The 25,164-nt window shown below is 45.5% G+C and overlaps 1 protein-coding gene across 3 annotated transcripts in view; it reads left to right on the forward strand.

Moving 5' to 3' along the window:
- The window catches only part of Garem1 (GRB2 associated regulator of MAPK1 subtype 1), a 174,963-nt gene that overhangs the window by 143,727 nt on the left and 6,072 nt on the right, over window positions 1-25,164 (forward strand). For all 3 annotated transcript variants that reach the window (XM_050134912.1, XM_050134914.1, XM_050134915.1), the window contains 2 exons: window positions 5,090-6,259; window positions 24,460-24,626. In XM_050134912.1, coding sequence (XP_049990869.1) covers window positions 5,090-6,259; window positions 24,460-24,626 — 1,337 coding nt within the window. The remainder of the gene's footprint in view (window positions 1-5,089; window positions 6,260-24,459; window positions 24,627-25,164) is intronic.

Genomic DNA, 25,164 nt, shown 5'->3' on the forward strand with positions numbered 1-25,164 from the left:
TAATTATAGGCTCAATGTCCATTTATCCCAGAATTTGTCAGTGTGAGGTAAGTCAGGCCATCTCCTATTCCCTGGACATATCCTCATCATCTTATAAGTACTCTGTTTCCTGGTACAACAGGAAACATGCTTATCCTTCACCCCCAGCTCACCCTAGAGTCGTTATTCCTCAACAAATCCTGGTTTTTATTGGGGTTTGGATATAAGAAAAGAGAGAGAGAGAGAGAGAGAGAGAGAGAGAGAGAGAGAGAGAGAGAGAGAGAGAGAGAGAGAGACTGGATATGTGTGCCAGTGTGTGTGTGTATGTATGTATGTGTGTATGTATGAGTGTCTGTGTGTTCTTTTGTCAGTCTTTATAGGTATATGTCTTCTGATAACTCCAATTCTCAACCAGCCTGCAAGGAGTTCTTTTTCACTCTTTCCTGCTTTTCATGATGTTATTTCTACCTCTTCTTCCATAGGAAAACTCTGCAGGTTTAGTCTTTAAGTTTTTATTATGTTATTACAAATAGCATTAAGTTATCTGTATGTGTGGATAGACACCGTGCATGTGTGGAGCTCAGAAGGAAGCATGCAGGGGTCACTTCTCTCCTTCCACCGCATGGGTCCCTGGACTCAAAATCAGGTCATCAGGCTTGATAGCGGGTACCTTAACCCACTGAGGCATCTCGCTGATCCAAACATCCACACACACATTTATTTGTTCTACAGTGAACATGTAGTCAACTCACTTGGATTCTACTCCACTTCTCTGCTGTGAAGAACAGAATTTTCTAAAGGAAACACAGTATTTCTTAGCTGGTTTGGATGTGTAGCATCTAAAGGTCGAAACTTGGCAAGGCTGTCTCAGCTGTTGCTTTCACCAGCTTCCCTCTACCCTAATCCTCCCAATCCCCTCTTGAAAAGTAACTCACTTTATTGTTTTTTTTTTCTTTGTGTTTCTTCTTTTCTAAAAAAAAAGGGGGGGGTAAATAAATTAATAAGCAGAAAATATAAGCACCATTTTCTAGGCAAAGGAGAACGTTCTCCACAATCCTTTGCATTTCGCCTTTGCTGAATGCATCCTCTCTGTTCAGTCATTGAACTTTATTGGACTCGCTGCAATCAGCAGAGGGTCCTTTGCTCTGTCTGGGGGACTTCACAAGCATGCCATGTGCATCTCCCGTGCTGTGAGCCACTTTCTAGTTTTGAATGACAGCAGACCGGCACTAATCCTAGGAGCCCTGGCAGCCACTCCTGCTGCTCAACTTACAGCCCCTACCTAGAGCCTTTCCAGCTGCTGACGCCAGCTGTTTTGTTCAGCAGTTCTGCCTTTGTAGTGCTCACCTTCCTTAGCTTCTTGCCGTCTTGGCACTGTCTCAGCCTTGTTTCAGGTCTTTGGAGTCTCCCTTCCCTATCTGCTGTCTGGGACTACAGGAGTTGTCTGTCTGTTCTATCACAAGCTTCGTCTTGGTCTACCCACGATAAAGGACCACAGTAGGCAATGAAGCCTCCAAAAGAAATTGCTGAGATCTCGACTGCAACCCACGCCCGTCGGGGGTGGAGAAGCAGTGTGGAAGAGGGAGGCCTCCCTAACTGACCCTGGGAGATTGAGCCTGGGGGATGTTTACATATCCAGCCACACATGTGTGTAGCCTTCTGGTTGCTAACCACAGCGTTTCTGCAAGTCATGCCAGTCTGCACGGGCGTCATCTGCGAGAAGTCATGGGTATGGGCATCTGGAATGGCTGTCACAGTAGAAATAATATCTTCTAGGGTCACTAGTGTGTGGACTAACGACTAAAACAGGCCCCTGACTTTCCCTTAGAAAAGAAACGTGGTTTCTGCAGTGGCCGGAGCAGCTCAGTCTGGATTAGATTCTCCAGTTGACCATGGCCATATTGGACATATATGTAATATACTTTAATGATATCTCTCCATTCTTTCTTGTCCCCCTAGCACTGCACTATTTCTTTGTGACAAGTCCCCCTCCTACTCTGGTGATCTATTGCATTTAGTTAAGGGTGTCTGCTTGAGCACAGGTGATATGATTTACTTGCGCAAAGGAAACTTGCTCATGACTTCACCACTGAGCACCCTGACCCCTTTCCCCCTGCAGTCTTTTAAACTGCTCTTCAGAGAGGGATAAGGCAATAGGTACCCCTCCCTTATCCCTAAGGGAGGGGTGATGAGCCCCGTCTTGAACAGGTCTTGTGTAGATAAACACTGTCGTGTAAGTTCATGGATGTTAGAACCAGGTCATGGCCTCCTCACCCTCCAGTTCTTACTGTTTTTCCACCTCACTCTTCTGCAGTGTACCAGAATGCTGAATAAAGTGGTATAGATGCCCATTTAAGGCCAAGCACTCAACAGTTACCTATTCTCAGCACTTGACAAGTTAAGTCTCTATACTAGCTGGTGTCCATTGCAAACAGAGACTTCCCTGACCAAGGCTGATGGCAACACTAATCTGTGGGTATGAATGTAAATATTGGCAGAGTTTGACACCCTGTTCCTTTAGCAAAACAGCAGCAACACACACACACACACACACATCACCCCAGGACCACAACTCTTGAAGTGAGGCCAGCTCACTTCTAACTCACAACTAACAAGGGTGACAGCTTCCGTGGGGATTTTGAGTCAGAATACCAAAGAGATTTGTTATCGAATGTGATGAAGTGATTGCAAAGACACAGGAAGTTAAACAGTGTAACTATGGTAAGACTATGATACATGGCCTCAAAATAGATATGTGTTCACAAACCTTTAAGAACTTGTTTTATGAATTTTAACACATATTAAAGATGGCATTTCAGCTATGATAGAATATTATTTAGGAAATATACTAGACACTCCATTAACTTTAAAAATAATCCACCAAAGAGAATTCCGTTAAATAATTTTATTAGTAAATGAAACCATCCACATGCTGGCCAGCAATGTTGGTAATTACACTAGCAACTCCCAACTTGAGTGTGATTAAAATTTTGAACTTGAGTAGTCTTTTCTGAGGGGCAGGGCAACAGGCTGCCCGATGTATTGTTCATGCTTAGGAGTACCCTGGTCTGTGCCCAGAGATATGAAAGCAGCTTCCCTCATCATGACAACAAAAATGTCTCCAGAAATTGCCACCCATCTCCTGGGAGGGTTGTAAAATCACCCTGGTTTAAAACCATTGGTCTCTGTCTTTTCAGCTAGAAGCATAGCACCACAGTATAAATCACAAAAGATAATTCTGGAAATACTGTCTATATGTTTTTATAAAAAAGAAAAAAATTAATTTAAAGAAGCCACAAAGTTAAAACTGAGGAACAGTCAAAATTATATAGTATGAAATCTATTGATTTTACATAAAAAAAAAAATAAACTCTAAGAAGAGACCTAAAGAGTTAGGCATGGTGGCAAATGCCTTTAATCATAGCATTAGGGAGGCAGAGGCAGGCGAATCTCTGTGAGTTTGAGGTCAACCTGGTCTACAAAGTGAGTTCCAGGACAGCCAGGGCTGTTACACAGAGAAACCCTGTCTCAAAAAAGAGAGAGACCCAAAGAGATGAGTTAATACCCCAAGCATCAACTTACTAATAGTCAAAGCTCCTAAGACAAAACCTGAATAAGTAAACTAAGGATGCAGGCTTTTCTTGAAGGCTGGTGATGTGTAAGTACTGCACCTCAGATCCGCATAGCTGTGGCCCCCACAGTTCTGATTCTGTTGCTGCTTCCTATGGAAATCATTGAACTATAAAAGTTTACATTGCAGTACTATTTATAATTGCTAAATGTGGGGGGAAACTACCACTTTTCTAACAAAAAGGAACTGGCCAAAACAAAGTAAAGCCCATCTTTGTGTAATAAATAAATGTATTAAATGACAGTTATTATTAGTGAAGTATGCACACGGGAAAATGGGGAGATTTCAATTGGAAACTCCAGAGGGTGGCTTTACAGATCCCTGAGATAACTAATACATACCATTTCTTATTTCTATTTATGTAAGATTTTTGACAGATGATATGAAGTCAGAAAGTAATATAGGTTTGTGTTCTTTTTATGTCTTATATTTCTTCCAGTAACTATGAATGCCTTGCATACTAATCTTTTTTAATGGAGAAATAAAGCATTTTAAGGATCTGGGGTATAGCTTTGTGGTAGACCAGTTGTCTAGCTTGCTCAAAGCCCAGGTTCAATATCTAGTAAAGCACACAAAGTTTTGTAATCCTTTGTCTCAGTTCCAAATTTTAAAAACCTATATATTAGGAGATTTTTAACAGGTAAACCTTAATAAAATTTTAAATACCAAAAAGAATTTTTTCTATAGTGTTTATGGAAATGTTATTTATAGTATTATCCATCAAGTAGACCTCTCTCTGTCTATAGGGGTAAAGCTGTTTTAATGATCCAGTGTAAAACTGGAGTGCTGGCACGTGCCTTTAGTCGGGGCACTTGCCAGCTAGAGGCAGAAGGTGGCCCCAGCTGCCTGGTCGATTTGAGGCCAGCCCCAGCTGTGTAAGGCCACATCTCAAAAAGGCCAAGGTAAAAAACAATGATAAACTAAATTAAAGCCTAAATTAATGTTGTCTTACATCAAGCCTGTTTTTTTTTTTTTTCAACTGAGGGGCAGTTGGTAGTTAATGGCTGTTGGAGGAGGGGGAGTTATCTTTCTTCAGGCATATGGCCACTGATAAACCATCCATGATCCAGTAACTAGCCCCACACCCATTCACATGAGGGAAGCCCAGTTAACTCAGTGGGTTATTTAGAAACTTTAAAAGACAAGAAAGTAGGAGAGAACGTCCTGGGAAGAAGAACAATTTAAGAGGGACAGGGGCAGAGAGAAGAAAACAAAGGAGACTCTGCTCAAAATGCATGGTAGACGTGTGTGAAATTGTCAGAGAATAAATAAAATGCTAGTTCAGAACAAGAAAGTTTTCAGCAGCGTTTACTCCAGTTCCTCTCCAAAATAAATATATGTGACAAATAAGAAAAATGTGGCTGTTGTCAGCCGTGTCAATAAAACCGAACCATCCGCATTTAGAATTAAAGTGAAGCATAGCGTTCGCCTGCGTGTGTGTGTCCTCACTAACGCAGAATTCGGTTTATCATGTCATAGGTTGCGTCCGGCGAATGCAATGAAGACACCGAAGTTTACAACATCACCCTGTGTACTGGGGACGAGCTCACCCTAATGGGGCAGGCAGAAATCCTGTATGCAAAGACCTTCAAGGAGAAGTCGCGACTCAACACAATTTTCAAAAAGATTGGGAAACTCAACTCCATCAGCAAGCTGGGGAAAGGCAAAATGCCCTGCCTCATCTGCATGAACCACCGGACCAATGAAAGTATCAGCCTTCCATTCCAATGCAAGGGCAGGTTTAGCACCCGAAGTCCCCTGGAGCTTCAGATGCAGGAAGGGGAACACACTATCCGAAACATCGTGGAGAAGACTAGGCTCCCCGTGAATGTGACGGTGCCCAGTCCTCCACCCAGAAACCCCTATGACCTTCACTTCATCAGAGAGGGACACCGCTACAAGTTTGTTAACATCCAGACCAAGACGGTGGTGGTGTGCTGTGTGCTCCGGAACAACAAGATCCTCCCCATGCACTTTCCTTTGCACTTGACTGTCCCCAAGTTCAGCCTCCCGGAGCACCTGGTGAAGGGAGAGGTGTGGCCGGAGACCCTAGTCCATCACTGGCTGGGCATCTGCCAAGAGCAGTTTGACATTGATGAGTATTCGCGGGCTGTGCGCGACGTGAAAACAGACTGGAATGAAGACTGCAAGAGCCCCAAAAAGGGCCGTTGCTCTGGCCACAACCATTTACCCAACTCCCTCAGCTATGCCCGTGATGAGCTCACCCAGTCTTTCCACCGACTCTCAGTCTGCGTATACGGCAACAATCTTCATGGCAACAGTGAGGTGAACCTCCATGGCTGCAGGGACCTTGGGGGAGATTGGGCCCCTTTTCCCCATGACGTCCTTCCCTATCAAGACTCTGGTGACAGCGGGAGTGACTACCTTTTCCCAGAAGCTAGTGAGGAGTCGGGTGTCTCAGGGAAGGCGGACGTTCCCTATGAAGAGCTGTGGCTGGAGGAAGGCAAGCCTAGCCACCAACCTCTCACTCGCTCCCTCAGTGAGAAGAGCAGGTGTGACCCCTTGAGAGGCTCCACGCGGTCCAAATGTGCAACTTCTTCTCTCCCTTCCCCTGTGACCCTGGGAGCCACAATGAAGTCTTCAGAAATCGCCCTACCTCCACCTCCAGTGCCTCCCAAATCTGAAGCCGTAAGTCACTTCTTGGTGTGAATGGTCTGCCTGTCCTTCTTCTGTCTGCCCAGTCATCACCTCACGTATTTTCTTTAAGAAAAGTTCCCGATTCAAGATGGTCAGGATGAATAAACGTACTTGATTTGGAGTGAAATACGGATGCTAGCCCAGCTACTTCAGTGGGCGGGTGATAGGCCTGTCCTATGCTGGGCGGGAAACTCTGAGAGCTCCTAATGCCTTGACTTGCTATTGCCTGGAAAACAAATTCCAGGGATGAGACGGGGGACACTAGGTGGCCGGGAAAGGGACAGTCATAACAGGTATAAGTGACAGTGTCTAAACTGTAGCAGCTGTCAGTGATAGGCGACCTGAAGACATGAAAGTTGGAGTATGGTTTGTAGGCAGACCAGCAATATTCACAGACAAAGTATGTGGAGAGAGGAGGGAAGAGGAAGCCAGAAAAAACGGCATCGTTCACTTGCAGGGACAGTGCTATGTCTGAAGGGACAGCACATCCTCTGTGCTTGAGATGGTAAAAAAAAGAAGCAGGAGACCTCATTACCTCCAAAAACGCTCTCACGTCCCTGAGTTATACTGAGATCATAGTGGGGGTACACACACGCCACAGAACCAGGTGCCCTACAGTTTTATTTATATTAGAGAATAATTCGGAGCTTGGTGAGTTGCCTGTGGAGTTTCAGTGTAAAAAGCTTGGTTAACGGCTGGAGTGGTTACTTCAATGCCTGAGCCCACATTTACCATGCATGTGGCCTGGTGTGGGAGGTTTGTCTGTCTACGTGTTGCTTTTGTTAGTTAATAAATAAAGAAACTGCTTTGGCCCATAGCAGGTAGAACTTAGCTAGGTGGGAAAAACTAAACTGAATGCTGGGAGAAAGAAGGCAGAGTCAGGAGAAGCCATGTAACCCTCCCGGAGACAGACACCAGAATTTTACCTGGTAAGTCACAGCATCATGGCGATACACAGATTAATAGAAATAGGTTAAATTAATATGTAAGAACTAGCCAATAAGAAGTTAGAGCTAACAGGCCAAGCAGTGATTCAAATATAGTTTCTACAACAGTGGCCCGTGGTTTAATCCCCAGCAGCCCCCAAATCCAAAGTGAGGACACAGGAGGAAGGACCACCGGTCTCTTGTCTTTTGACCACCTTCCTTGGTTGAGAATCCCATTCTGTCTGGAGGAGAAAGCCACAGAAGCACCAATGATCACTCTCTCCATTTATTTGACATCTGCAACAATGGTTCTTTTTTCTATCTGGCGTTCAGCATCCCTTTTTACAGGAGGGAAGACTCAAAGGTTAAGAGCGCTTGCTGTTCTCGCACAGGACCCGAATTCAGTTCCCAGCACCAATGTCAGGCAGCTCACAACGCCTGTAACTCTAGCTCCAGAGGACCCAACACCTTTTTTGGCCTATGTGGGTGTGTGCAGACATACGCACACAAACGCACATGCGCACACACACACAAATAAAATAATCTTTTTTGTTTTAAATATTTTTTTAAAAACAGAGAAATGGAAAAGCAGCCCTCCCACACGCTTCCCCATTAACTGGTCTTCCGACGCCTCACTGAGACCCTAGAGTCGTAGCAAATCCACCTTCAAACCTGTGAAGTTACTCAGAGAGCTGCTAGAAACACAGATATCAGGAAGAGCGGCACTGTGGGCCTGGCACTGTTCAGTTGTAGAAGAGGTAGCAAGTGCAAAGAGATGCTGAAGTCCAAGTTAAAGGATGAGGAACCGTCAAGAGACAGAAAGCTTGTGAGGCAGTTCAGAGCACAGAGAGGAACTCCTGGTGGGAGGCGAATGAGCGAAGCCTTAGGAGAGATAATGGTGTTTCCAATGGATCAAAAATATGCAGGAACTAGAAAAGCAGAGCAGCCAGGTGGTGGTGGCTGTGGCAGCAGCCTACCCCTTTAATCCCTGCACTCAGAAGGCAGAGGAGGGAGGATCTCTGTGAGTTTGAGGCCAGCCTGGTCTACAGACCAAGTTGTAGGATAGACAAAGTTACATATGGAAAGCCTATCTCGAAAAAAAACCAAAAAATAAAAAAATAAAAAATAAAAAGAAGAAGAGAAGAGAAATTGGGGGATGGGTGTTCCAGAGAAAGAGGATGTGGATCCAGAGATGGCCTAAGTGCACAGGTTCTATGGAGCGTGCATGAAGGGGCAGTCAGAAAGCTGGAGCCAGGGTGTGGACAGCCTGGGGTTGGCAGGAGTTCATCCCGGACATCTGACCGGCTGCCCACAAAGGGTTCTGGCTGTTACAGAGGTTTCCTAAGACAGGATTCCCTTTCGGCTTCCCAGATACCACAAGACTAGACTCTGCTGTGCTTCTACAGAACTTTTCAAAGACCTCCAGGCACAATGCAGAGAAGAAATACCTGTATTCAATAGGAGAGCCTAGAAATTTTGCTGAATTCGGGGTGACTTGAGGTCCTCAAACCTTTAAACCTTATATTCATGTCAGAGGTTCCCTAAGGATTTTCAATAAATAAATACAAGTACAGGACACCCTTCCTAGCAAGCACTAGACACCTTTAATGATGTCAGACCTCAGCAATATGTCTGACGTGACTTCATGATCAACATTGATCTGTATCAGGAACACAACTACCTGAGTTTTTCCTATTGAACTTTGGTCCTGCCTTACTTGCGGTGGCCCAAATGTTTGTTGATTGACTCAGGTGTGCTCATCAAGGCGATCACACCCAGGGTCACTTATGCAACCAAATCTAGAGACTGGAAACTAATATCACTTGGTTTTTTTGTTATTGTTGCGTTTTGTGGCTGGTGACAGATGAACAGGAATATCAATGTTAAGAAGTCCCATCGTGACTCTGACTGATTCCTTGCCTACTAAAGATTGAGGGCTTTTTGGGGGGTGAGAGGGATTAATGTTGTTTGTGCTGTTGCATGTTTCAGTGTATTGCCCCAAATCCTGTGCTTCTTGTGATCAGCTTTGGTTATCTCAGAATTTCTTCATCCCTGATGCATGAATACTTTTCCTAGGTGTTCGTGGAGAGAAGCGCCTTAGGTTATTTGGCACATCCCTGAGGTTGGGTGGGTTCCTAGGGGCTTTTGGCAAGAATATAGGTCAGTTTGCAAGATTGCATTGACTCTGGTGGGCACCAAGACTGCCTTTCCTCAAACGTCGCTGCCGTGTGGCTGGTCCGAGATCACTGAAATTTGTAAACAGGGTAGCGAACAAGATATTTTTCATTTGATGTACACAGTTTTTTAAAGTGCAGTTTTTGTTCCATCAATCTGTGTTAAGTCACTTGCATAAGATTTAGCAGCATTTTTATAATGATTTAAACCTCTTGATGGTACTTACAATAACTTTGAAAAGAAATGACTGAGCTGTCATCCTGTCTTGACCTTGGGTCTAAAAGAAAAACATCAGACTTAAATTTGAAACTAAAAGCAAAGCCAGAGAGAAAGACCTAGGCCTCTAGTCCATGCTATAATTTCTCATGACACAAGAAACTCTTCTCAGCATGCCCAGTGTTTATAAAACATGATAAACATAAAGGGTGTGTTATAAACACCTGAAAATCATTTACTTTGTAAGGAAAGGCTAGATATTTTAACTGAAGCTATTTTTTTTATTGGTTCTGTGACCATGAAATGAATTTTCCATTTTTAGAATGTGTGGGGAAACCAGAGACTGTCATGACTGTTAGATGTGGCTTCAGCTTATAATTTTCAAACAAGAACTTTAATGGGGTATAAATTCAAGTGCTCCCATAGAGATAACTCAGAGTTCTGCCTTGGGTATTTGGAGTGCTGGGAGAGAGATGGCCTTGTTTTGAGTGCCCACTCCACCCAATCCCTGAAGTCACTGTAACAAGACCCATGTGATGGAAGCGCCCTGTGGGAAGCGTTATCTGTGGCAGGGTGAGAAGGTGTGGCAACTGATGGACCCTGTAGCAGGGAAAGTATGTGGCTACTACCAGGTGTCACCAGGCTGGAAGCAGAGAGAGTGATAAGAAGTACCCACCTTTCATTATCAATGCCTTCCAACTGAGCTCCGCCTCCTCAGGGTTCCATAGCATTCCACAACAGCTCCACCAGCTGGAGACCAAATATTCAAACACATGTTCCTTTGGGAGACACATCTCACTTAATCCGTAACCAAAGCCAGCAGAACACTTATCTAGGAAGTTGACCGTCCCCTGCAGGAACTGCTAGAGCGGTAGAACAACCAACAAAAGAGTGTATGCACCAAAAGGAGGCGAGCTGTCCTGTTACTGCCACTGCCGTGTGGTCCTGTGGTGCGGTCCTGCGGTGCAGTGCTGTCCTTGGTGCCTGTCTGCTCATCCTTTTCGTCCCAGATGCCTACCCGTTGCTGCTGAGTTGTGCTTTGTGCTTTCTCTCTAGTGGACACTGATGGCCTTTGTTTCTTTGTGCAAAACTTAGAATTACACCGTCATCATGACGCTTCTCGGTAAAGACAGTTTCCCAGAGGTTTTTAACAACATGCTACCACTCGCCTCTCTGGAATAGGAGAGCACTCCTCTTGACAGAAGTGTCGTAGGGAAAAGCAAAAGGAAATGATTTCTAGGGAGAAGGGACTCTGCCACTGGACAGCAGAGCACAAGTTAAGGACCATGCCACGCTCCCTGGCAGGCTATTGTTACTTTCAGGCCTTGTTAGGTGGGCAGGCGAGATGTGCTTGCCACCAGGCCTGACAGCTTGAGCTCAGTAGCTGAGACTTACGTGGCAGGACTGCACAGGCAATACCTGTGAGCTGTCTGACCCCCACACTTGTATCGTGGCTCATGTGCATGTGAACACATGTGTAATAAATAAAGGTAATTTTTGATGGGTTTTGCAAGGATCTCCATACTGTGATGACCTGAAAGCTATTCTTAAGTACATTATCCTTTGATCCATGAGTTTATAATAACTCATTCTTCCTTGTGGGCCTCTATTCATGACTTTAATTCCTGAATATTGCCTAATATTTTTTAATAATTTATTTTATTTTATGTGCATTGCTGTTTTGCCTGCATTCATGTCTGTGTGACGGTGTCAGCTCCCCTGGAACTGGAGTTGTAGACAGTTCTAAGTTGCCATGTGTATGCTGGGCACTGAACCTGGGTACTCTGGAAGAACACCCAGGGTTCCTAACCACTGAGCTATGACTCCAGCCCCCTAATGTTTATAGAACGTTTACCCAGACACTTGACATGCGACAGTCTTCAAGAACTCCTCTGTCTCTCTCTGTCTGCCTGGGCCCTACTTCTCCCTCTCCCCGTCCCCACCTCTAGTGGCTATCAGAAATGCAGCGCCTACTGTTTACCTGAAGGACTCAAAGTCAGCATCTCAGAGACTTGTTCTTCAGTGTTTAGAACAGCGCTGTTGACATTAGCCAAGTTACAGAAGCAGCCCAGGTGTCCAACAGCAGAGGGATGGAGAAGGAAAGTGTGCTGTTTGTACACTGTGGAAATCTCTGCAGCTAGGAAGGACAAAGTCGTCATTTGCAGGAAACTGATATAACTAGAAATGATTATATTAAGGGAATTAGTCTCAGAAAGACAAACAGCCTATGTCTTCTGTTATTTGAGGATCCCAGTTTTATACAAATACATAAAAGTGCACGTGTGTGTGTGTGTGTGTGTGTTGAAAGTAGAAGTGGACCTATTTAGGGGAACCAAGAGTGGGGAGAGAAGAGTGTTAGAGATAGGAGTGCATGCTGAGTATACAGTACACACTTCTATGAAAGTGACCTTACAGAGCACAATGCTAGCTATGGTGACCACACAGGATGAATTTTTTTTACAAGAAAATAGCAAAAAGTAGGAAAAAATACCAAAAAAAAAAAAAAATTCAGGGTCTGACCAGAAGTGTGATGCTCAGTGTCTGACTGGAGGTGTGAAGCTCAGGGTCTGACCAGAGGTGTGAAGCTCAGAGTCTGATGGGAGGTGTGAAGCTCAGGATATGATGGGAGGTATGAAGTTCAGTGTCTGACCGGAGGTGTGAAGCCCAAGTCTGACCTGAGGTGTGATGCTTAGTGTCTGATGGGAGGTTTGATGCTCAGAGTCTGACGGGAGTGTGATGCTCAGGGTCTGATGGGAGGTGTGAAGCCCAGGGCCTGACCAGAGGTGTGAAGCTTAGAGTCTGACTAAAGGTCAGACTTGGAAGCTTGGAAGCAGAGAACTTATCTAGCATGCACGAAGCATCAGTTCAATCCCCAACTCCAAAACAGCCAACTGCATCTCCAGGTCTCCACCTCCTGACGCCATTTGGGCAGCAGCGTCCTATCTGGGACCAGCAGCTTCTGTCCATTCACTTAGCTGGTTGTGGGTCTTGCCCAATCTGTAATGCTGGTGAAAGGAAGACTTGGGATGAGCTCTGGATTGGAGCTGCTGATCTCACCCAGTTTTACTACAGTGTTTGTGAATTTGTTAACTTCTGACGGACAGGATGCTTTCGCAGCTGCAAAGAGGAGGCGGGGTATGAGAACTGAGCTATAGGAGGAGGAATGAAGTCACTCGTCATTAGAAGGTGGGAACCCATCATTAATAATGCCCTTAATGAAGCACACCACGTAAGACTCAGAGCCTGAGTGGACAGCTGGGCTGACTGGGCCCCGGTGTAACAGGCACCAGAAGAAACTCATTTCAGCTGGAAGCCAGTGTCTGAGTAGGCTGCAGCAAGCTTAGCAGTCAGTGGGAATGGAAGATACCTAGACCCCTGGAGTCATTCCCCCAGTGGTGGAACTCAGGGGAGCACTGGTATCCACACCACAGGATAGATCACTACATGTAGTCGCGTCTGAGAGCCCCATGTGGAGCAGCATCCTCATTCAGCTTAGCAGCTTTACACTTGGGCAAAATATGGAGCCCTCCAGAGTCAGTGCCTGTGGGATGATAAGTTCTTCACTGTGTTATTGTGTTACACAAAGGACTTGGCACGACTCCTTAGCACTTAGTAAACATTCAAAATGAAGAGGAGCAGTAATTGAATGTAGGCTGGGTTCCAGCTCACAGCCAGATAGAAAGTGATGTTGCCCTTTCAGACAGACAGGGTGTCCTTGTAGCTCCTGAGAGGCAGGCGTGAGGACTGGGCTGTGGGAGGAAGAATGATGTCACTCATCATTAGTAGGTGGGACGTTCATCGTTAATAATGCCTTAAGGGAGCACACCACAATGAGACCTACAGGTTGTGTGGACGGCTGAGGTTTGTCCCCAACATCCCATCCTTCCTTGACTAATGAGTGCAGAGGGGAAGTGAGGTCCCTCCAAAGGGTCAGGACGTGGACATGTGCAAGTCCAGAGAGGCAGATCAATACTCAGAGGAGCTGCTCTTCCCTCATACAAGAGAACACTTGATTTTAAAACTAGAACAGAGGTAGAGAGTTGGCCTAGGGGTTAAGAGCACTGGCAACTCTTCCAGAGGTCCTGAGTTCAGTTCCCAACAACAACGTGGTGGCTCACAACCATCTGTAATGAAATCTGGTGCCCTCTTCTGGCCTTCAGGCAGACATGCAGGCGGAACATAATAAGTAAATTTAAAAACACAACTAGAACAGTATTTTAACTTGCCTTTGAAAACACCTCACAGGGTAAGTGTCTCTCACAGTTATCTGGCAATGGAGGGAGATCCATAAACCCAATGATAAGAAACTGCACTATCACCCAGTTCTCTGAGGATCCCAGTAACAAGTATCATTTCAAGGGGACTGAAGGGGTGTGAAGAACTTGAGGGTGCTTGTAAAAAGTGTGCCTGTGTACAAGTGTCAAGGAGCTAATATTCCCTGGCTGCCTGCATAGCTGTCTGGAGCCAAACTGCCATGGTGGATCTCTCCCTTCCTCTGGCGCAGCCAAGCCGGATTGTGGCATCACCGCTTTAGCCCTGGGTGCCCCTGTCTCTGAATTTGGGTCTTTCATAACTACCCAGGTTCAGAAAGATCTGTGAAAAGGTTTGTCTGTGAACTAAGAGAAGTGATCATGAGAAACAATTCAACCACAATTTTGTATTTTATCTTTGCATTTTCCCCCTTATCAAATGTAGGGAGGAGCCAGTGAGGTGGCTAAGCATGCTTCACATGTAAGGCCAACAACCCGAGTTCATCTCCGAGAACTCCTGGTAGGAAAGAGAGAGCTGGCTCTTCCGTAAAGAGTCCTACGACTTCCACGTGCACACCATGGTATGTGTGCACCAGCACTCACACACACACTACACACAAATGATCCTACGTCTTCTCATCTTTAAAGAAAAGCATGTTCATACCAGAAAAGGCATTACAAGACGGGTTTACCTAAGAACATCCGATGTATTAATATTCGTTTAAATTGAAAGCCATTAGAAATTTTAAACTGGAGCCTGGGGATTTATATAGCTCAGCACTGCAATGCTTGCTTGGTGTGCACGAGGCCCTGGTTTTCAGTCCCCAGGCAGGAAAAAGATGCACGGAAGTGATAATTTGCATCAAGCTAACTACTCTACAATAGCCTCCATTCAAGATTCCGATAATTAATGAGGTCTCCTAGAACTTCGGCATTTAATTACTTTTAATTACAACTTTTGAGGAATACTTTGTAAGCAAGCCATACCTGGGCTTTCATTTATTAATTGAAATGACGTCTAAATTAGTATGCTGTTTTGGTAATTCTGAAACTAATTGCCTTCCATTTCAGGTAGGTTGTTTTTAAATGAAATTTTTAAACTAAGACTTTTTTTCCCCCTCCTATGTCCACTGGAACTCTCGGTGACTAGTATGCTAATAAAGATAATTATAGTACCCTGGTGGGAAAGTCATGTTTCAGACGTTCACTGAGGGCAGGAAAGCTATCTGCCCTGAGTGATATATGTCATATATCCTCTCCTTTCTCAGGAAAGTCTTTATCCTAGGCCCCAACTGCGTGGCACCCTTGATCTTAAACAACAGCTCTCTTTCAGAGCCACTGCCCTTCCTGCCTCCAGCTCAGTAACTGCAGCTCCCTCTTGGTCGCCCTTGCCTGAGGCTTGAATATTGGAGGCCCTCTCCCAGTAGGCTCTGTCTCAGATCCTTGTGGTAGAAGTGCAATGAAAGGAAGGAAAATAAGACACCACCTCTGAGAATGGGGATTTAGACTGTAGGTCGGCCTTGGGTAATTAATCCAGTGGAGATTCATTCATTGCATTTTGATAAGATAAAACTTGTGTTTCTGTTTGGCTGAAAATACCCACTTATGGCTATGTGACAGGGTTATGAACTCTTTGTATAAAAGCCTCTTTATAAAGAAGATTTCTTAGGGCTGTAATGATTTTGTTATCTGGGAGACAGAGTGTGGGAAGAAATGTAAAACGCAGGGCAGAGAGCGCGCAGGGAAGGCAAGGTTACAAAGTTCAAGGCAGCGTGGTTACAAAACTCCTTTCTTTGGACTGCCAGCACTGGCCTCAGTTTGGTTCTTTTGGAGAAGAAAGTCATAATGAAGGTGAGTCCGTCTTTCCACCAAGCTCAGCACTGGCATGTCTGTGTCTGAAGTGCTGTCGGTATGGAAGCAGAAGACTCAACTCAGGTGAGGAGTCAAAAGCTCACAGTTCCAGGCAGTGTAATCTCTCCGGCAGGTTACCCCGCCCCGCCCCGCCCCCCAGCACCACCACCACCACCACCACCACCACCAGGTGTGCCAGGTAGGTTTAGGGAGTGAGCAAAGAGGCGTGACCTCGGCGGGTGTGTCCCCACACCCACTTGCTTCCCTTCAGCCTCTGCTATAACACTTGAGTTTTTCCCAGAAAGACATCTAAAGGATGGTAAGCAAAGAATGTGGCTGGTGATGTAATCTGTTTCCTTTTCTTGAGCTGTCTCACTGGTCAGCTAGTGGAGGTGTATTCCATCCAGAGTAAGAGCAGGGGGTTACAGCGTATCCAGAAATAAAGGCTTCCTAAGAAATGTCACCTAATCAAAGTCTCACCGTTCGTAGATACTTGAGGCAACTTTTATTTTTTTGTATTCTTTTAATCCCAGGAAGTATATGACAAAATTATGGAGTAGGAGAAAATAAACTTTCATTATATGTAAAAAAAATACCACAACAACATGCAAAACTTGAATTTTTGTTGTAAAACCATATATATTTTTCTAGCCTGTTTTCCAACCACACAGGAACCCACTTTGTACAATTAAACTTTCATAAAGTATTCTTAACATGGGCATTTCAAGAAAAAAAAAAAGTTATCCATTTTTTCCCAACTGTTGTCCTTTACCCTGTTCCTGGCCAGATGCTCTCACAGCTGAGCAGAGCTGTAACTGCTGCTTTTAGGGGGCAGGAGAGGTTAGATACCTGTTCCCAGAAGGCAAGAGCTCAAGTCTAACTTTCCTGTCCATCTTCAAAAAAAGCCAAGGAGTGTCCTATCCCATGATGCATTTGGTTTCGGCCCAGCTATTGAAGTTGTGTTTGACTCCTTCAGGAACCCCCCCCCCACACACACACACACCATGCTGTTAGATCCATTTTATCCTCAGGCGAGCTGATTGAGGGTAAGTAAGTTAGCACACATCAGTTTTCTAGTGGGGTGTGGCCAGCAGGGGCACGGCTAAGGCAGGAATCAGTGAGAGTTCAGCCTGCAGGCCCAGAGGTGCATGAGATGTGCCCAGGCACATTTCTCAAGGTTCTCTAACAACATGTATCCGCTCCTCCTTCCTTCCTGGCCATTATCAGAAGCAAGTAGCCGGTAAGTGGCCGGGTCCCACTGACTCTCCATTCTTTTTTCCTTCTCACCGGAATGTGCCTTCTGTGCCCGTCCCATGACTCACGCCCTATTTGCTGAGCCTTCCAGTGACCCGCTGAGTGCCGTATGGTGCTTCTTCTCCACCTTCTCGGGCTCCCTGACACCTTACAGTAATGCTTCTCCATCCTCACCCTGCATCTTCTCTCCTTCACCCCGCCATTCCATCTTTCTTCCCTTGGGGCTCACTCGGTGCCACCAGGACTTCAGATTCCATCAGTGAGTACAAAGCCTAGTCCAAGCAGTATTTTCAGCCTTGAATGTCATGGTTTCTCCCTGCCCTCTTCTTCTGAGTTTCTGCCCCTATTACGTGGCTCTGTGGTTGTTAGATATTAAATGTGGATGCTAGGTGCACCGGGCTTCTAACATCGTGCCCTCTACGCCTTTCTTACACTCTTAATCCTGCTTCCCCAAGACTTTTCCACTCAAGCATCCTATGAATTTATTCTGCTGCTATCTTGAGTAAATTCATGGTACTCCCATGAACCTCTGCTCATAGTTCTATTAATACACATACCAATTTTTATCTTTGTTGTATTTGTTTCCCTCCCTTAGAGCTAACTCTGGGAGTTAACTTATTTTTGTACACTCAGCCCAACCTCAATGGTAGACACTCGACATGCACTTGAACGTCTAAGTAGAAAAACGAAGTTAACTATGTAGGGAAGGAGTTCACTAGACTCTTAGAAACCGTGCAAGTAGACCATGTCCTAGCTGTTGACGCCAGGACAGACGCCTGCGACAGTTTTCTTCTTGCTCTCCTAGATGTTTTCTGTGAGTTAGATTGCAGGAACTTGAATGTACCTCCCTGTGCCACGTAGGCTCTGGAAGACCAACTCACAGTTGTGCCTTTACATAAATTAATTTTCTGTTTAGCTCTAGCTGTCACCTGTGTAAATTCCAAGAACAAGTGGCCCACAGTAGTAGTGGCTTATGTTTGGTAAGATGAGGGAGGACCCCGGGGATCAAGGTGGCAAGGCTCTGTGTATTTGGTAAGATGATGGAGGACCCCTGGAGACCAAGGTGGCAAGGCTCTGAGTTGGTGGGAGCCAGCTTTCACACTGCCACCTGGGTCCATACTGTGTCCTCTGGCTTTTGCTTAAACATGGGAGGCTGGTGCGGGGAATGTCTCTGAGCACCCAGACGTCCCCTAGAGATCGGCGAAGGTCACCTGTGATCCAGTGAACAATCACTCGAAACAGAATGTTGTTCATCACAGAGCAAGCTTAGCGTTTGTTCCTGAAAACATAGGCGCCTTGTTGCCAACTGAAGTTCTGAAAACCCTCGTCTGCCAGGCACAGAATAGTGTATAAGATGCCCATTTGGGGATAGGAATTATTGGGAGCGTGGGAACGCGGACCATTCATGCCTTTTCTTGTTGAGGAATTTAGTCATTGTCTTTTTACCCCATTAGCATATCAAATTATGATAGAGACGGGATGGTGGTCTATATGCCAGGTGCCACAGAAACTTACACCGAGCCCATGTGACTTAACAATCTAATTTTCCACATTAGAATGTAAAAGATATGTCCAGTTTAAATTTAAACGTAGAAGTGCATTTCTGCTGCATTTTTTATTTTAAAGAAATTAACCTGTTTAGTTAAACTTTCACCTGAAGCTCTGTGTAACATATTCCAACAGCACTAGAGAGTAGTAACAATGACATTGGTCCATTTTTTTTTTTTGACTCTCTTTGAGTCATTTTTGAGGTAATTAAATACACATGCCCCAAAGTCCAGTTGAAGAATGGGAGGAATGAGAATATGAGAAAAAGGTCAAAACCATGATGGGAACACCCACTGAAAGACACCTGGCTCACCAACACCAGCCAGACTGGGAAGGAACAAGCATAAGACCAAACTGGTCCCTCTGAATGTGGGTGACAGTTGCATGGCTGGGGCAGACTGTGAGGCCACTGGCAGTGGCACCAGGATTTAGCCCTACTGGCTTTTTGGGACCTATCCTCTTTGGATGGATAGCTTTCTCAGCCTAGATATAGTAGGGAGGACCTTGGATCTTCCCCCAAAGCAATGTGCCTTGCCCTCTCTGAGGAGTGGATGGGGGGGGGGGGTATGAGAGTGGGAACTCAGGTTGGTATGTATAATGAAAAAAGATAGTATGTTTTCTTTTTTTAAACAAAATTAAAAAAACTGCACATGAAGGGTGAATCGCTGTAACAGTGTGTTAGCCTAGCTCAGAAGCAGGGATCCGTCCCAGTGGCTAGAGAGAACGTGTGGCCTTTAGGACCAGACTGCAGGAATGGTGATGGCAGGAGTGTGATGGCTAGCAAGAAACTATAACAGAGGAGTCAGGAAAGCACAAGGTCCTTTAAGTGGCAGAGGAGCCTCCAAGCAGATCCATTGCTAGGGAGGAAGAGGAGAAGGAATAGCTGGGGCGGGGGACAGAAGGAGGAGGGGGGAAGAAGAGTCTGAGAATTGGCCCAGGAAGATGGGTCAGTGCTAGCCTGCAAAGGCCTCAGTGGAAGACCAGCCAAGGCTAGTCTTCATCACCTGGGCAAGAGCATGATGAAAGCCACATGCAGAGACTTCCAGAAGGAATGTGCTGGGCGTGTAGCACGTGAAAGTGAACTGAATACTGGAGAAAGTGGGAAACAGGCTGCTTGGCCATCTTGCCCTGTCAGTTAGCTTTTATGGTGAGATAAAATTCATTTACAGCATAGCTACCCTCTTCTTGGATATAAATGCCTTGTGTTGAATCAAATCAAGAAGCAAAGAAGAGTAGACAGAGAGCTGGCATGAAAGACAGGAAATAAGATGGCACAACCAACCCTCGCTGTTTATAACCTCCGAATGCCAGGATGTGTACGTCCCGCCGAAGCGTGTAATCCTTCCCATACTATGCCGTGAAATAGGACTTCATCAGAGAAGCCGTATCTGCAGCCCAAGCTGAAAGCGACCTCACTGCATTGAGGACTGCCCTTCCTGACAGCCTGGGGCAGCGCGAGCCCCTCATTCTGTGCCTGTGCCGGGAGATGCTCAGAACCCATGCTGAGGATTAGTTGTCGCTTTTTTAAAAAAAAATTATTTATTTATTTATTTATTTATTTATTTATTTATTATGTATACAATATTCTGTCTGTGTGTATGTCTGCAGGCCAGAAGAGGGCACCAGACCTTAAGGACGTTTTAAGGAAGCTTGGTCTTGTCATGAACTGAGTTAGACCCGGACTCCTTTCCGAGCCTGGGGAAGCCCCTAACACGGCCTGTGTCCCAGATTCCATTCTGAAGTTTGGCTGTAAACCCTCCATTAGCCACAGCTCCCCTACACCAGGCACTGACATCTAGAGCTGCTTCCTCTGCACCTTCCCCCACCCACGGGAAGAACTTCAAAACTGCCCAGCTATGAAGGTGCTGTCCAAACACCCCAGGTGCTTTAGTCATAAGAGCAGGAAAGGGGAACATACCTCAGCTGCAAGTGGATGGTTTTTAGAGTTCCAAGGTTAAGGTCTAAATTCTAAATTGAATTGCACCTTGCAATGGGCATCTCAGCATATCTCAGCTGACAAGCGAGGGAGGTTCTCCCTAATGAAGTATCATACCTAATGACTGATTCTAAAATGTAGATATTCCAAATTGAATTCATCACTAAGCTTTTTCTTTACATTCTGCTTAATTATGATATTGAGAAGTCATTTATTTAAAAAAAATATTAAAACATTAGCCAGTTCCTCTTGAGAAAAGCAGAGCACCCCAGTGTCAGAGCTGAACAGTCCTCCCCACTCTGCAGACCCCATTGCTTATGGGTCCCTTTCTGTAGTTACCCACCACTACCATCTTTTTTTTCTTTAAGAAGGGTTGTTTAGTTTTTGAGACAAGGTCTCACTATGTAGTTCTAGTAGGTCTGGAACTCGCTCTCTAAACCAAACTCACGGAGATCGCCTGCCTCCAAACCCTGGAATCAAAGATGCGTACATGGACCACCACACCTCGCCCACCTTTTATTTTAATTAATTCAGAGGCAACGAGCACTCGCTGCCCTTGTGGAAGACCTGGTCCAGTTCTCAGTACCTACATGGTGGCTTACAACTATCCATAACTCCAGTTTTAGGGGACCAGTGCCCTCTTCTTATTGTTGTGGGTGCCAAGCACACATGTGGCACAATACATACATGCAGGCAAAACACATAAGATAAAATGAATAAATCTATTAAAAATAAAAATATAATTGTTTCCTTCCATTCCTTTTCTTCATTCCACCTTCCCATTCTCTTTCAAGTTCATGTCCTCTTTGTTTATAATTGCTGTTGTTCCAAATATATATAAGCACATAAATACATAAATACAACTCTCTGATTTCTTTCACTGTTGTTTGCATGAACATGCTTTCAGAGCTGACATCTTGGTATAGAATAATCAATAAGCGGACTCCTCCCTGGGGAAAGACTCCTCTCGCCCTTAACTTCCTGTAGTTCTTTGTATAAGGACAAGACCCGTATTTCCGTCTTCCTCTTTAGCCTGTCTGTGGTGGTGTCCTTGTTGAGGTCTCATTTAGGTAGCCATATTGTTGAGGTGTCATAGGTGTGGCTTCCATGTCATTTCTAGGAGAAAAGATTGCAGCAGATTGCCTGGTCCTCTGGCTCTTTATAATCTTTGCTCTTCCAAACTATCTCGTGAGCCTTTAGTGCAGAGGTTTGTACTGTAGGTGTATCCCTTGGAATGCGCCCTTTAGTGCAGAGGTTTGTACCATAGGTGTATTCCTTGGGATGTGCCCTACAAGACCAGTTGGTGTCTGCACTGTGACCTGTTGTGGTTTTCTGCAGCGGCCTGTATTTGCTGGAGAGCTTGATAAGGGCTTCTTTTCTGCAGCATTACCTTTTTGAAAGGCAACAAAACAGAAAACTAGCTCTAGCCATTGAGGAGGAAATCTCCTACCCAAGTATTTTGCTTTAGCTTGTAGAGCTGCTTGACTGAGTAGCCCTCTTCTTCCCAACCCAGTCCTCGGAATAGGGGTTCTGTGGGCAGGAGCAGAAACCCCCAGTGCCATGATGAATACAGTGAAGGGTGCTCTTTAATCACCCCCACTGGCTACGGTAGGGTATACCTGTAAGCCCAGCACTTGGGGGGTACAGGCAGAAAGATGGGTTCAAGGTCATCCTCTACTACATACAAAGTTTAAGACCAGTGGGGCTGTATAATAATTCTGTCTCCAGGCTGGAAAGATGGCTCAGTGGTTAAGAGTATTGGCTGCTCTTTCAGAGGACCTGGGTTTGATTCCCAGCACCCACATGGCAGCTTACAACTGTCTGTAACTCCATTTCCAAGGTTCCTGACACCCTCACACACATTGACAGATATGCAGGTAAAACACCAATCAATGCTCATAAACTGAAAAGAAGTAAATCATTCAAAAATGATTCTGTCTCAAAAAACTTAATAAAAAGTAAGATTGCTTCCACCTCACTTGAATCAAGGTTCAAGGCACTACTTATCATCACCTGGCTTCCTTTGCCAGCTGATTTTCTTTAGCGAGAGAATCAGGCCTGGACTCCAGTTGGAGGCCCAGTGTATAGTCAACAAAGAAAGTATATTGTATCACCTGAGCCCGTCCATCTTCAGCATCCTCGTCACCAAAGCTGCTGGGCATTTGCTATTTCCGTTGTCCCTAAGACACGTTGTTGCTGGAAAGGGTGAGAGAAATGCTGGGAACGCAGCCTGAAAGCAAGTGGGGATGTCTCTGAGTCTCGGAGGTTCAGAGTGGACTAGCACAGCCAGGCATCAAGTGCCCCCTGCTGCCTGACATGGGGAAGGGCATGCCATAGTCACGCTTCATGAATAAGAGTGGTATGAGAAAAGCTAGAGTGCGCAGAAAGCCAGCTTGGGTAAGGACAGTCACGGTTGCTGAAGTCCCAGGCATCCTAGGTCACTTGGATCATCCCCAGTATGGAGATGAGTGGAGGCCATCTGACTGGCAGGGTAGCTTTGTATCAGTAAAAGTTCTGCTCTAGAATTGGAGTACTACCTCGTTGCTCCCTCTGCAGCTGTGTGGTCCATAGACCCACAGCATCACAATCACCCTGCTGCTTGTAGGCAATACAGACTCTGCCAGACACAGCCATGCCTTTCTGTAAACCCAGCTACCCAGAAGGTTGCCGCAGGTGGGTCACAAGTTTCAAGCCAGCATGGCTGACTTTGAAAACTATACCAAAAAAAAAAAAAAAAAAAAAAAAGAGTCAGGGGCAAACAAAAGAAAGGGAAGGAAAAGAGGGAGGGAGGGAGGGAGGGAGGGAGGGGAAGAGAAGGGAAAGAAGAGAAAGGGAAGGAGAGGGAAGAAAAGGAAAGGAAAGGAAAGGAAAGGAAAGGAAAGGAAAGGAAAGGAAAGGAAAGGAAAGGAAAGGAAAGGAAAGGAAAGGAAAGGAAAGGAAAGGAAAGGAAAGGAAAGGAAAGGAAAGGAAAGGAAAGGAAAGGAAAGGAAAGGAAGAAAAAGAAAAGGTAGTGGCTCCGGAGCTTTCTTGAAACAGACTCTCACTATGGAGCCCTGGCTAGCCTTAACTCATGGCAATCCTACTGCTGTGGCCGTCTGAGTGCTGGGATTACAGACATGCAACACCCTGTCTGGCTTCAACACTAACCTTTGAAAGGGCTGATCGTAGCTCAGTAGCTAGAACATTTGTCTAGCATATGCAGTGCCCTGAGTTCAGCACCGTAAAAGATGGAAAGAAAATGTCAACTCTCAGTGCCCAGACTGGATCTCCTAAATTCAAATCTGCATCTTAACAAGGTCACTGAATTTAGACACATCAATATCTGAGAGGCACCAGACATAGCTGTCAGTGGAGCCTTAGCCCTGAAGAAAGCCCACATTTTGCCCCAGAAGGCTCAATGGTAAAGGCCACCAAGCCTCATGGCCTAAATTTGATCTCCAGGACCCAAATGGTTGGTGCAAAGAACTGACTCCCATAAGTTGTCCTCTGACCTCCACACAGGTTCCATGGCACAGCTCACACATGCATATCCACATGTGTGTGCACATACAGAATCAGTGTAAAAAAAAATGAAGTCCACATTGCCAAAGGTTTGCGTCCAGTTGGATTGCATTGGGGAAATAAACAGGACTCAAGCAGAGCCTAATCCTCTCTCATCGTCATGATTGACACCCTCATGGCCTCCCACATCCACATCTGCTCCATGCATCCTGGCATCCCTCAGCTTGTATTTCCCGTTTCTTGCTTTATTCTGCAGAAGTTGACATTCACCACACAGTTTTCTTCCAGATCTGTCTGTTCCCAGCAGTAGTTTGTGTGTGTGTGTGTGTGTGTGTGTGTGCCTTTTTGTTTGCCCCATTTTTCCGTGTGTGTGCCTCCTGCTTACCCACTGCCTTTACTGCTTAAAGTACCCCCCAACCCTGCAAGACAGAGCTGTCTCCACAACCTCACCCTCAACCTTCCACCCCATCTCCAAATCTATGCCTTGGTCCTATCAGTCTGTTGCTAACCTGAAGTGTTCTTTTCCCACACCAGGTCAGGGAAGAATGCCGGCTCCTGAACGCTCCACCTGTTCCACCCCGAAGCTCCAAGCCTTTATCCACAAGTCCCTCCATCCCTCCTCGCACAGCCAAGCCTGTTCGGCCACAGACACGCTCTCCCAGCCCCACCCTGTCCTACTATTCTTCAGGGCTGCATAACATGTAAGTCTTCCTGTCTGAAGCCACAGCAACCCAGCTCCTTACCAGCTTGAGAATATCATCTGGCGGCAGGGTGGGAGAGGAAATGGTGTTTGCCTCTTAAAGCTAAGGTTATAGGAAGAACATAGTTTGGCCCCTGCTGGGTTTGATGGAATAGCTGGTATCATGGTAAGAAAAGATGCCACAAGGGTCTGTGAGACACCAAGGAAAGCCCCTCCTCTTAGAAGCAGCGTGCAGGCTTCCATTGCTTCTCGGAAGCTGACTCTGGTTATTTTCATCTTGACTTGGATACAAGCAAACAACACCTTCTATTGGAACCTCAAACCTAAAGGCTCCCCTCGGCCTTCTGCTCTGAACTTGAACCCAGCAGGAATCATCCCCTCTTGGCGATGGCTGCAAAGATGCTCCTATCTGGGTCTCTCCAGAACTCTGAGCTCTCACAAGACACAGCCTGCTTCACTACTGACAAATGGATGTTGTTTTTAAAAAGTTCTCTTCAGTGCGCTCAAGTTATAGTATGTCTGGCTCTATGTAACTTTCA

This window comes from Alexandromys fortis, unplaced genomic scaffold, assembly GCF_014885135.2.
Source record: "Alexandromys fortis isolate MF-2015 unplaced genomic scaffold, M_Fortis_MF-2015_v1.1 scaffold_25, whole genome shotgun sequence".
Classification (NCBI taxonomy): Eukaryota; Metazoa; Chordata; class Mammalia; order Rodentia; family Cricetidae; genus Alexandromys; species Alexandromys fortis.